The 13762-nt window shown below is 37.2% G+C and overlaps 2 protein-coding genes across 3 annotated transcripts in view; one reads left to right on the forward strand and one right to left on the reverse strand.

Moving 5' to 3' along the window:
* The window catches only part of LOC755833, a 37428-nt gene extending 33914 nt beyond the window's left edge, over positions 1-3514 (reverse strand). For both annotated transcript variants that reach the window (XM_030997436.1, XM_030997435.1), the window contains exon 1: positions 3191-3514. In XM_030997436.1, coding sequence (XP_030853296.1) covers positions 3191-3334 — 144 coding nt within the window. In that variant the 5' untranslated portion in view covers positions 3335-3514. The remainder of the gene's footprint in view (positions 1-3190) is intronic.
* Positions 3515-13053: 9539 nt separating this feature from the next.
* The window catches only part of LOC105446365, a 30664-nt gene continuing 29955 nt past the window's right edge, over positions 13054-13762 (forward strand). Inside the window, exon 1 of the mRNA XM_011683101.2 lies at positions 13054-13368. Within this exon, the coding sequence (XP_011681403.2) occupies positions 13258-13368 (111 nt within the window). The 5' untranslated portion in view covers positions 13054-13257. The remainder of the gene's footprint in view (positions 13369-13762) is intronic.

Genomic DNA, 13762 nt, shown 5'->3' on the forward strand with positions numbered 1-13762 from the left:
ATGGTATCGACCCCAAGTTTAATGTTTTAGGGGCCAGCATTGTTTTTGTGCATTTCAGAACAAATATTTGGGCTGAAAATGTTCGTTTGGTGACGAAAACCCACTTGGAAAAATAAATGAAATATGGTATAGGTTGACAGCCATAGAAGACCACAGGGGCCCTGAATTTGTTACAAAAAGAGCCCCCCCCCCCCCCCCCCCCAAAAAAAAAATCAGCTAATTTAGCTCTAAAACATTTTATGGGGTAATAGGAGCACATCAAATCTCTTTTTCGAAAAGAAACAGAATACAATGATACACGGTGTGTTTAAGGCTTATGTAGCCAAATGTTTCCTGGGAAATGGATTTGTGCTAATCATAATTCTCGCTCCTGCGTATAGCATTATCTGCAATTCTTAATTACGCCCGACAGTTACAAATTTTGAAAAATATAAAAGCAGTAATCATACTTATTAATTAAAACTAAGATACCAGCATTGGCAAACACCAGCTCTTGGAGAAATTCTTTCGGAAAGGCTTTGCACGTTGCAAAACACAAGTAGCTTCTTTTTCCAAGCCATGATTGTTTGCTAATGTCAGTATTTTTTAAAGAATTTCCCGTAATAAACATGTACTGAAGTCTGAAGGTATACATTTCTGATGAATGTACATCTTATGTTATTTAGGCAAAATGACATTTTCTAATTTTTGGTCTTATTAATCCATTGACTACTGATCCCCATAGACTTAACAGAGGGTCCACCAGGTTCCAGTAAGCAATGGGTTAAGAGTGAAGAGTGATTCTCGTTTTGACCAGAAGGTCATAAGACTAAGAAAACCCGGCAAATTCGATGGCAAAACTAGAGTGCCACTCACGTTGGCTTGTTTTCAGCTACAATGTGTATATGTGGTAGCTAAGGAAGAATTGCCATCTCATGCGTTGTAATTCTATACCCAGAACTTTAAACCTGTCTTTTTCTGAAAAAAAGAGGGTCGTGGTAAAACTTTTACGAGACGATAAATATTTCATTTCAGGATACGATTGTATGCTGTAGGCTGTGATTGAGTTAAGTGTATCGAGGTCTGAATACAAAGGCCCTTTTCCTCCACTGGAGAGTTGTTGATTTGAGCATCCGAGATTTGTCCTTCGGGTGAAAATTTTGAATTACTGTAGTTTACAGTGATATCAAAAAAGCATGAAATTGCCAAATATTAAAGGATTTAAACGAGACAAATGATGGGCACAAATTAACAAAACAATACATTTGTTTAAACCTCTTAAAAAATTGTTTGTAAATAGGTGTACGCCTTGTCCTGCATCCTTTCTGTGTCCTGTTCGAAAGAAAAATAATTTACTAGACCAGGGAGGCGTACTCTAATTACATCTAATAACATCTAATAATCATAGAAGTGTTCGTATTTTGGGTACCTGAAACCCAAAATGTTTCATTTTATTTTTTTACCATCATCATCATTTTATTCTGCCTCCGCTATTTCGGAGATCAGCGATCCCATGGGCCGCAAAGACATAACTAAAATGGTCCGTTACAAGAGCACAAGAGTGAAGCTAACGAGTAACATCAAGGCAATGGACTGATAGCAGTCGATCGAGATAAGTGCATTTTATATACATAGAGCAAAGTAATAGACAGTAGACTTCTATACGAAGTAGAGATTTGATGTGCTCCTATAACCCCATAAAAACAGTTTAAATAGTCCTCTTGAATGTGTAGAGTAGCTGATTCTTTTTGTCCTTTTGTAACAAATTCCGATCTCCTCTGGTCTTCGAGTCTGTGGATCTTAGCATATAGCATATTTCATTTTATTGTTCATGGTGGGTTTTCTACACCAGCAGCCAATACATTTGTTCTAAAATGCATAAAAACAATGGTATGCCCTTTAAACATCAAATGTGCACATTTCATCAAAGATCAGACCATGGCATCGTTTTCAGCATCAAATTTTATCTAGGATTCCGCTTTAACTTAAAAGTGAACAACATTTCCCTGTTGGAGCCGTCTGTGCACCTAACTAAAAGCAAGTCTTTTGTACGAAGCCTACACTGCTATAGTCATTTATAAAAAAATATATATATTCATAAAATAGTGCGTGGCAAAAATAGTCATCAGTGACTAATAAACCAGTTCACGGTTAGCACATTACTGCAATGACCCCGAATATCGGCAGATCTTCAAAACATGAAGAGGTCCCACTTTGTACATTTTGAAATAATCACTCCTACAGCAATGGTTGTTGTTGTTTTAGTCTTAAGGGCGTGTGCCATTAAATTATGAATATTTACGCCGAATTCAAGTTTTATTTATAATTTTAAATGGAAGCAGAAAAAAGGAGAAAAGAAAAATCGACGCTGTTCAATTTTTCGCATTTTGCGGAGATTCCAGACAGGCTGTCTACATAAAATCATTTGACCGTTTTGTGCGTATTTTCTGGAGGTGCTATATCAATAGTCTTTGTTTCCCCTTTGCAAAGAATACTTCCACCTGTGTATCATGGAGTGCACTGAATGTGCATGAATGAATAATGTTACATAACTTTCATGAGCACGTATCCATTATTTCGTCTCCTTGTATTTCTAAATTTGTTCTGCAATGACCTTTATCTGCTCATGCTCAGACTGCAACCGTAAACTGGCTTATAATTTGGCAAACAATATCAAATCAAGAAAGAAGAAAGAAGAAACATAATGGTGTAGGGGTTTATTTTGAACTCTTAAACTCCCCTTCATATCCATGATTCATCCATTACATACTAGTGATAGATCATCCCTCATTCGCATTCACCCTTCTCATCCACTATCCTTTCATCTATCTATCTCTCTCTCTCTCTCTCTGTGATTGGTTTCAATGTTCACCTGATGCAGTCAAGCTTAAAGTATAATTTACATATCTATCAATATTTAATATATACCCTTTGTTTATGTACTTTGTGATGTTGATTTATACTTGTATGTGACTTAATGAATATTAATTTGTTTCTTCTACTTTGCATGAAATGTATGTGGAATGCTACACAGAATGCAGTAATGCTTTTATACATTAAAACCTGGTCAGTTAGCCAGTAGTTACCAATATTACAACATGTCTGCTGGGCTGCCTCTGTGTACTTTAGAGTTTTAGGAATGTTTTAGAACCGCAACCCTACAATAGCGTAAGACATTACATAGAGTCAAAGAGTGGGTTTATAGCCTTACCATTTTTAGCTCAACTTTTGGAACAACGCATCTCGACGCATCGCCGTCCATAGGCATTGGTTCACTGAGACCAGGGAACTCCATGCTGAGACCAAAGTCAAAAACGAACGCCAAACACAACAAGGTGATCACACGCCCCTCCATGATTATGTTTAAAAGGACAATGTGTAGAAAGACACATCACCAGAATTATTCCATGTTGTAAGACTGCTGCAGAAGCTTGTTTTTAAAATGGCATTCCGTCCTTCTAAATCGGCCTAATCCGTCAATCGTGTCCTTATTGTGAAGGAAAGGTTATCAGGCTTTATTTTTTGCACGCCGTAATGATTGTAATCAGGGGCGTACGCAGGATTTTTTCAAGGGGGGGGGGGGGGGGGGTTTTAAAATATTTTGCTCCCGAAAATTTGAAAATCGCGCCGGCCGAAAAGTCGCTCAGTGGGGGGGGGGGGGGGGGGGGGGGGGGGGGGGGGGGGGGGGGGGGGGGGGGGGGGGGGGGGGGGGGGGGGGGGGGGGGGGGGGGAAGCGGACATTTTTTTTTTTTTTTGGTGTCTCGAAATTTTAAAATTTGACATTTTCTTCGTTGGGGGGGGGGGTAAGGTCACCTTATTTAGGTTTGCCGTGGGTATAATTTTTTTTTTTTTTTTTTTTTTAATTTAAAAAAAAAAAAAAAAAAAAAAAAAAAAAAAGGGGAAGGGGGGGGGGGGGGGGGGGAGGGGGTTTAAGTTTTTTTAGGGGGGTTTACATACATAAAAATACCAAAGGGGGGGTTTGAACCCCAAAACCCCCCCCCCCCCCCCCCCCCCCCCCCCCCCCCCCCTGCGTACGCCCCTGATTGTAATAAAAGGCTAAGTACTGGTTATAAGGCTTATAAATCGATTCTATTTGTCCTACAAAAACTGTAAAGGTCCTTGAAAAAAACTGGGAACAATATTGTTACTCAAATGGTAGTCACATGTTAACTCAACCGTACATTATTCGTTTAAGTCCTATGGGGTATCAAATGATACACACTCTTCTGTCCGACTTTCTATATGTATGGCTTTATACCGTTCATGTGATTAAACTGCAACAGAAACTACGTAGAAGTTATTAACTCTCGTAGACTCTCATCTACCGAAAAGAAAATGTATGTGGCTGCTCTGAAAAACGGGGAATAATCTCCCAATCGATACAGGAAACTTTCATTGGTTGGGGGAAATTGTAACATGTAGTTTAAGCTTCTCGTAGGCTAGCTTTCGTCCACTCTTATATGGACCTTCACAAGCCAAGTGGTTATTCAATGGAGCGAAGATAGGTGACAATGAAAAGCCAGAGTCCCTATTCAGTGAAGAATGTATTCTTTTATCCAGATGGATTCTTTCAGCTTTCTTGATCTGGACCCTGTTTCATAAAACTTGATATCAATAACAAGTTACAAGCTACTGTTATAAGCTACTGTTATCATGGCATCTGATTGGCTGAGAGCAAACTTGATATCAATAACAAGTTACAAGCTACTGTTATAAGCTACTGTTATCATGGCATCTGATTGGCTGAGAGCAAATTTGTCATAGAAATTTAGGATTTGTTATAGATAACAAGTTTTATGAAACAGGCCCAGAACCAATGTTGTGTTCAGTATCAAGGGCGTGTTCTTTCTTTCGATCGAACTTTCAAGTTTCAGTGTTCTTCCTGTTTCTCCAACAGAGGAATAATAAATTGACCAAATCAGCCTGTGTGTTTTATCCTGTATAGATTTATCTAAAAGGCCCACTGCACTACTTGTAGCTACTTGCGCCCTCTCTATATTAAACAATGCCTAACCGGTGACCATTGGTTCCCCCATGACCCTCTTTTTCTTATGTTAACTGAGAGCTGAGTTGATGAGATAGCCGCCTGTCCAGTGACCTTGCAGGGCAGTTTAATCCCTCCTATAAACTAGTACTGATAAGCTTTAAAGTTAATACAGTGTTTTGGTATGGGGTCATGAATTTGGTTCAGATGAACATATTGGAAGCATATTCGATTTACAATATTCAATGATCATTGTTATGTTGTATAGCTCCCTCTCAAGACTGATATTACTTTAGCTTCAGAGCAATGTTTCCTGACTAAAATCGACCGATTTGCTATTCCCGTTTGGAAATTATATATCAAAACTGCATATTCGGAAATTTCCATGGTCGCAGCTATCGTGAAACGGTCTTAATTAAGTGCTTTTTGAAATATATTAATTACCCGGAACACCGGTACATTTTGATCATTCAATTTCCTGGAAGCAGAACAGTTTTAGGGGCTAAATTTGGTAGTGCTTATAATATATCCGCAGGGGCATCCAAATAGTTTTTTAATTTTTAAAGAATTACTATCCATCCAATTTTCAAAATTTCCCAAAACCTTGCATTACCTTTAAGGGATGAACACGCCTGCTCCTTTGGGTATGTGTGCTTCTGAAGGCAACACGAATGCCGTTATTGTTATTTGAAGGCACGTTTCAGACGCGATGATATTAGGGACTTTTAGATACGTGTGACGTCCATTCAAGGCAGTGCATTAAAAGGACGTCGATCGTGGCAATCCCCATTGTCTTCGTGCGAATCTAAAAGTCCCTACTGTATCGACAAAGGGCAAGAATACTCGATTATTATTTCCCTTTGGGGTCTTGGATCTTATTCCGTACTTTACTCTTTGTCTAGTCCATGTTGGATGATATCAGCACCTTGTCAATGTGAGTTCTGTTTGTAGTGCACCATTGTCTGATGTCACGTTGTATGCTCTCAGGTAGAGTGAGCTGGTAACTCCTACTGTTGTGCTGAGGGGGTGGGTGATCTGATTCAAAGTTCAAATATAATCGGTGTGTGGAGGGCGTCCTGTACACAGAGATGGATACTGAAAGGTCATCCTTCACATTGACCTTTGTGTCGAGAAAGTTCAGTAACCTCTCTGCCTCTTCCTCAACAGTAAACTTTATGCACTGATCGATGCTATTGATGTAATTTCTAATCCATCAATGTGATCCTTATCAATGATGACAAAAGTGTCATCAACGTATCTCCACCATACTCTAGGGGGTGGGGAGTATGATAAAATAGCTCTTCCTCCATATGTTCTAGGTAAATGTCACATACAACTGGTGAGATGGGTGAACCCATAGGAGTTCCATGAGTTTGTTGATAGAGAACATCTTCTTTTTTAAATAACTTTTTGGACCCTCCGACAGGCCATTTTATTGAAAATAAATCTCTGAATAACATATTTGAATACATGTACAAATGAATATCATATAAACCTTCAAAATATTAAAGAAATATATCATGAATAAAATAAACGATGACTGAAAGCGAAAACATATTGATAATAATAATATGATTATGGTAATACTATACATACAGAACATGTTAATAGAAATATGTTATAGAGAACATCATAGTAGGAGAAATATTTCTCTTCAAATCTTATGAGATGGCCGCTTTCATTTGGGCTCAAGGCTGTCTTGTCTTCGAGGGTTCTTTCTTCCTTCAAAATTTCTATAACAATGTAGCTTTATTGCCGTTGGGTCGACAACCAGTTCGTTTATTTTCTAATTGGTCTATTGTTCACCCAGTCCAACTCCAAGCTTGTCCAACGCTCATTTTGTCTACCGTTCATAATGTTACTAATAACCATTTAGATGATTATTATTATTAATGATTAAATGCTATTTATACTGTTTTCACACTGGCACAAAGTTGCTTAACCCCGTACAATAGGTGGGATTAAGGGGGGGCCTTACCCCACCTACAGTCCGGGGTGCGTTATGTTTTTTCGGCGGCACAGATTGGGTTTAGGTGCATTTTGAGCCTATGGGAAAAATTAGGGTTAAGGTTACGGTTAGGGTTAGGGTTAAATCAAGACCTTTTTTTAAAAAAAGCTCCAATCTGTGCCGCAGAAAAAAATGACGCGTCCCGTGTTAAGCTTATTCCACTTTCTGTTCAGACACGTATTTAGCAAAGTGGGCTAGCCCCACCTATAGACCATATGGATATAGTCGACAAATGGGCACTAGACAAACCAGGAACTATACCAAACGAACAATAGACCGAATGAATATTAACCTAAATGGTCATTAGACCACATGAAATGTATACGAAATGATTATGAGACCATGTGGATTTTATGTGTTTGTGTGCCTCAAATGAGGCGTTTATTTACACTCAAGCATCAAAATAAAGTTGTGAGAACAAATATATCTGAAGTACAGTGTTATCATTACAAATCACATATTTTTCTCGAATGTACAATGTTTTGTTACTTTTCATTTAAAGTACTTTTAACAGTTAGTCTGGCAATCTTTCATCTGTTTTTGTTTAGATTCTGATTTACAACAATTGCGTTTTTTTTAATTTCTCTTTCAAATACGTATTGTAGTTAGAAACGTTTTTTATTAAAACCATACTTATTCCGGCAGACTAACATTTTGTATATACACCAAAATGCAATCGTTATTACAAGGTCTATCTCTCTGTCAATAGTAACTGTGAACGAACATGAGGTACGTTGAATAAACACAAACAAATTCTGCGTAGCTAGACTTTCAGAACAATTCTTTCGTTTATTGCTCCATTAGCTTCATGAACTCCTTTAGCTCCCTTTCGATTAGCTTCTTAGTTACAGTAGCTCTGTAGCTCCGTAAAAACTGTATGAACAAAATGTATATTGAAGCATCATCAATACATGTGCATAATAATTTATGGCAAACAACCATACCATACATGTAACGTACTGTCAGATATCAAAGTTACAATGTCGTGTAATCTTCACTGGACAAACATCCAAATTAAAGTACTTAATTTCCACATTTAACATACAATGTAACATACAATGTAGAATTGGTATGACTGACTAACCGCTTAGCCTCTTTTAACTGCTTAAATGATAACCCAAGTTTCCAGGATGCTCCGGATTTTTTTTCTAACAAGAGCCTCTCAGTGCATGGAATATTTGTTTACTAACCTCAACGAGTAAACAGTTTGTTTAACTCATTATTTTATGTCAACAACTCTCTTGAGATGGACACAAGCTATATGCCAATAAACTTTCCCAACAATAATCTGAAGTAAACAAGAGATATCCATGCCAAAATTAATATTAAAAGTGTACTCCACAACATGTTTGATATAACACATTTAATAAACACATGTACTTTGTCCTCTATGGCGTGGCACTGGGGGCAGTATCTGTCGTCTTCTAATCCCCATTTGGAAAGATTGTTTGTTACAGGTAGTATATTGAACAGCAATTTAAAATTCAACTCTCATAAGGGATGTTTCCTTGTATACGTTAAATTGCTTTTGAACAGGGAAGACTAGTATCTTTGTAGAATATTTTCCCAAAAAAGAAAAAGAACCTGTTAGTGAGTGTCTGTTAAAAAAATATAAGACTGAAGAAACGTTTTCTCCTTACGTCACTGATATGTAAAGACACTCTTCCAAATTTGAAATAAGGAATTTCAAGAGAGTGAATATGATTAACTAGTCCAGTTTCTTTATTTGTTAAGTCACTGTATATTTGGAATAGCTTGATTTAGTATAATCAAGACAGACTTTGCTTGTTTTTCCTTGTTTCAAGGCGTACTGACAGGTCTTTCAGTCAAAAAATGCCATGGACCTTTACTGTCACCCAATAATCTACCAAGCCATCTTAAACGAAAACTTAGTAATCTGTTCTCAGTGTTAATCATATGTAATCCTGCTTGGCTATAATCTTGAGTAGGGATAAACCCTTTTACCTTGTCGATTTTGGAATTCCAAATAAAATGGAATACTAATTTATTAAATTTATTCAGACTGGTGGAATCGTGTCTACTATGAACTATTTGACCTTATGCAAGTGATTTAACAGCTGTGATTCTTCCGAATAATATGAGGTTTCTGCTTTTCCAGTTGTTCAAGAGTTTGTGTAGTTTGGTCAATTATTTTCCCAACTCAATTTTGTAGCATAGTATAAGTCTGCAGATATGACATATATAAGTACTATACAGGTTCTTTTAACCAACTGAGATCAAGGTCAGAGAGAGACCACCTTTTTCATGTAATCTCTAATCCAGAAAGGAACAGTATTATTTTTATATAATGTCGGGCCTGCGACATTTCCAAATAAGTCTAATTCATCTATTACATTCTCTAGATATGTTTTTATTTTTAACAAAAGAATAAGGTGTCGTCAGCATATTTTTAAAAGTTTAAGTGTAGAGTTGCAACTTTTTAAATCAAATTTCTGAATGGTATTAGTTTTCCTATTAGATATGAATTCAGCTGCTGAAATTAACAGTAATGGTGAGCGGGGCATCCTTGTTGTATCCTCTCTTGATTGGGAACGTTTCTGATAACCATCCAATTACAATGACTGAACTTGAAATGTTAGTGTTAAGAACCTCGACCAATTTCGAAAACACGGACCGAAGTTCAATTTTGTTGAACAGTGCTTGTGCATAAATGAATAGAGATTACATAACGTTCATGAGCACGTATCCAGTATTGTGTCTCTGTGTATTTCACAATTTGTTCTGCAATGACCTTTATCTGCTCACTGGGATGAAGAAAGGTATAACAATGAATGTCATGAGTCCCTATTCAGTGAAGGATTAATCATTTTATCCAGAAGGATTTTTGACCAGGACGTGCGTTTCAAACTCAATAACAGCCGTGTTCACACGATGGTAATTTTGGTAGGCGTAAAGTCGTGTTGAGAGCTAGTCGACGTGAATTGGAGTTGTTGTTGGAAGCTTAAACTACATAAACCCACACTCTCTCCAATTTTATACAACAACATGTTGTTTTGGGAACCACTTCTAGGTTTACAGATGGCGTGAAGGGAAAGAGCCTCTGCCGGGAGTCTAGGGGTAGAGCCCTAGGTAGTTCTTGAATTTCTTTTAGATATAGAAAATTATAAATAGTCGTCACGAGCGATAGGTTTTGTAATGTCCTCCTTGAAAGTCACATAGCCCCTTTCATTTAGTTTTAGAACTAACCTCTCTTTCTCTCTTCAAGATAATTTTAACGAACTTTTTTTTCTCGTATTGTTGTACTTCAATAGGCACATGTTGAGCCGACTCATCAGAAATGTAAGTTGTAAGTGTAAATTTAAGTTTCATATTCTTCCTTGTATAATATCTTTCTTTGATTATCTCTCTTAGATAAACATAAATACAAACATATAAAACGCAAAATACATGGCAATTAAAGCATAAATGTACTTCAGAGGTATGACAAATTCAGATGAAACTTTGTAAATGTAAAATAACATAAATTGGCTATAGTTATTGCGATATCATTATAGATTGGTGTTGCCGTAGGCGGTTATCAAATATTTGTAATGTGGGTGATGTTTGAACATGCATTGGTAGTGAATTGAAAAGTTTGCTTGCAGTATATGAGAAGGAGCCTTTCTTATATTCAGCTCTTGGTTTCGGTAGGTATAATTGGCAAATAATAGGGACTTTTAGATTCGCACGAAGACAATGTGGATTGCTACGATCAACGTCCTTGTAATGCACTTGCCTTGAATGGACGCCACACGTATCAGTCCACGCAAATCTAAAAGTCCCTAATGGTTTATCGAGTACGATAGGTTGTGCAGTAACCTGTACACCATAACAAAATAATGAAAATGTTTTTCTTTGTTCAATTGGCTGCCATTTAAAGGAGAATGAAAGTCATTTGAAAAATATAATCAGTCATTTGGAAACACTAAGAAAATCTCAAATCTTGTTCATCATTTTGTTGATAAATCAAATTATGAAAAGTAATTTCATTACGATCCTACCGGTATCTGGCTGCCGCCATTTCTTGTCAGCATTCAAAATCGAGCGTATTTGCCCGGGGGTCTAGGGCGTGTTTATGCTTCACTTTTTCAGGCCAGAATCAGGCATCTGTTGCGCGTTTAGTTTAAAACACGGTTGCGTCCATGCTCACTTTTGTAGAATCACCGAAAAACGGCGATCACGATCGCCGATCGTAAACTCACAAAAAGATGCGTTTACAATTTGTAAACGCGTTTAAATGGGGTCAACGCACTGACCTCTAGTGGGTCTACGTAGCATGCATAGTGAAGGTTTGCGAATCCAGCTGGAAGACCAATTAAGGCCACACAGGGAAAATTGCCTGGAGGAGCCTGAGAAGTGAGCATAAACAGTACACAGTGGAACTGCGATTACGATGAGCGTTTACGATGAGCGTTACAAATCGCTCATTCTGCCTTCAAAAGTGAAGCATAAACACGCCCTCAGTCATGTAAGCACGCGTGATACTGTAAGCATGCGTGACCACAGGTTTTCCAGACACCCCCTAAACGAGGATTTCTTCTGAAGCCAAAATACACCCTAAATTAGGATTTCTTCTGAAGCCAAAATACACCCTAAATTAGGATTTCGCGTGTTTTTCCCCGAATTCACACCTTAAACGGGTATTTCAGAAAATGTGTATTCCTAAACAAGTATTGTTAAATTACTATTTATGTTGTTGACAATGTAAAATAAATCAGATTGTGCTTCTGATGTAAAATTCGCAATAATAATAATAATAATAATATGTCTTGTTTACCCAGGGTAGCCTCATCAGTATTCATACTGTTCTCCCTGAGGGCTCTGCAATCATAATTACCCCGGTCAAAAATTTATGTAAATAGAGAAGCAATAATATCAACTTATGCACTTCCAAAAGAGTTTAATGCACAGCCATCATAAGTCCTTTCTTTGAAATAAATTACATTTCGATTTTGATCTATTTTATATAAAGTACATGTAGCCATGGAGTGTTTACAAAAAGTACACATGAACAATGAAAAGTTACTATTCTACTATGCATAATAATATAATAAGACTCCCGAATTCGCAAAGGAGGTTTATGTGCGTAATATGACGGGTTTTGACGCGTTTTTACAAACTACACTGTCGCTCATATAGTTGGAATATTTTTGTTTTACCCCAATTTATGGAATTATTTTTACATTGATTTATTCATAATAGAATAAAACCGGGGTAAAATGCAATGAATTATTGATAATTTATTGCATTTTCTTTGTATTTTTTTTATTTGAGGGAACTGCCTTTACCCTAGCCCCCGCTGCGTACAGGCATGGTTCAGTGGCAAAGCAATGGCCTCGTAACTGTGAGGCCCCAGGACCAAAACCGTGTCGATGTGCCATATTATAGTGCCGTTTTGTGGGGGCATTAATCCCTATTATTGTCATTTATGACTTAAGGGCGTAGGTCCCCTAGTTGAAAAGCATAGTAGCATACACATGCTTTAGCAGTCACGCAAAACAAACACTGGCAAATTATTATTCAATAAATTCTGAGAATGTATATTACCTAGATCTATTAGGAATAAATCATTTTCAAAATAATTTCATAAATTGGGGTTTAAAAAAATATTCCAACTATATGAGCGACAGTGTAGGTTTGTAAAAACGCGTTGCCACGCGTCATATTTTGCCCAGTGGTATTGGTAAATGTAAGTACCCTACTTCATACGTGCATAATTGTTTCGTATTTTGACAAAAATTTGGGCAAAGACATGACCCTTCAACTGCCCTACTATACAGTAGCCTACTTTTGGGAAATCTTGACCAGCTGTTGGGCAAAATGCGAAACAATTATGCATGTGTGAAGAAGGGTAGGGAGATCAGGGTCTGCTTGCAGTTCAGCGTCTGGTATCTCTTCGAAAGACACCATATAGAATAGAAAACAAAGGATGGATAAGTGAGAGCATTATTGCGAATACAAAAGAGCAATACAAAAGTTTCATTAGAGGTCGCGCAAGACAGACAGCGCAAATCGATTTTTCGTGCGTTTCCGAAGCTCGAGGATACTCTATTTAATTGTATTGACTTCGAAGCTTGAGGATCCTTGAGTGTGCACATACATCATACGTATATGCACTCATGTGTGAAAGAAATTTAATGTGATACATGTACATATCACATTTGATGGACAACCGATGCGAGATACAAGATTGATTCTAGTTTTATCCACTTTGTCATTCGTTATAGATGGAGATTCGTTATTCTTATCAGACTACTGAATGAAAGTACTCAATTAAATCTTCGCCATGTCATCAAACTTCATTCCAGGGTGTATATTCATCATCTATCTGCTCATCGCCTTGCCCTGTTTCATACTCACGCAGAAATGCCACCATAAACCTCTTCAAATCACCCCGGTGAGTATCTGATCTTATTGACTGATTGATTGATGGATTACTTTGTTCAGCACAATGGCTTTGCGAAAATTAACAATTTCCAGTCTTGATTAGCTCCATGACAACCCTTTTAACACTGTTAATAGATTCATCTTGTACTGGAAACAATATAATAATGTTGAAGCCTTTGGTATATCTTTCACATGATTAATAGAATTTGGCACAGGTTTTTTTTTTTTTTTTTTTTTTCTTCTTCTGATATTTATACAGGGTAGCACATATCACCAATTTGGTGGTCTTCCAAGAGGCCCTGTTTGGTGAGAATAAGACAAATAACAGCATCAAAAACAAAATAGATAAATACACAAGCATATAAACAGGTAAAATACAAATTAATTGGTATCCCCATGAAATA

Source organism: Strongylocentrotus purpuratus, unplaced genomic scaffold, assembly GCF_000002235.5.
Source record: "Strongylocentrotus purpuratus isolate Spur 01 unplaced genomic scaffold, Spur_5.0 spur5_scaffold_4, whole genome shotgun sequence".
NCBI classification, from domain to species: domain Eukaryota; kingdom Metazoa; phylum Echinodermata; class Echinoidea; order Camarodonta; family Strongylocentrotidae; genus Strongylocentrotus; species Strongylocentrotus purpuratus.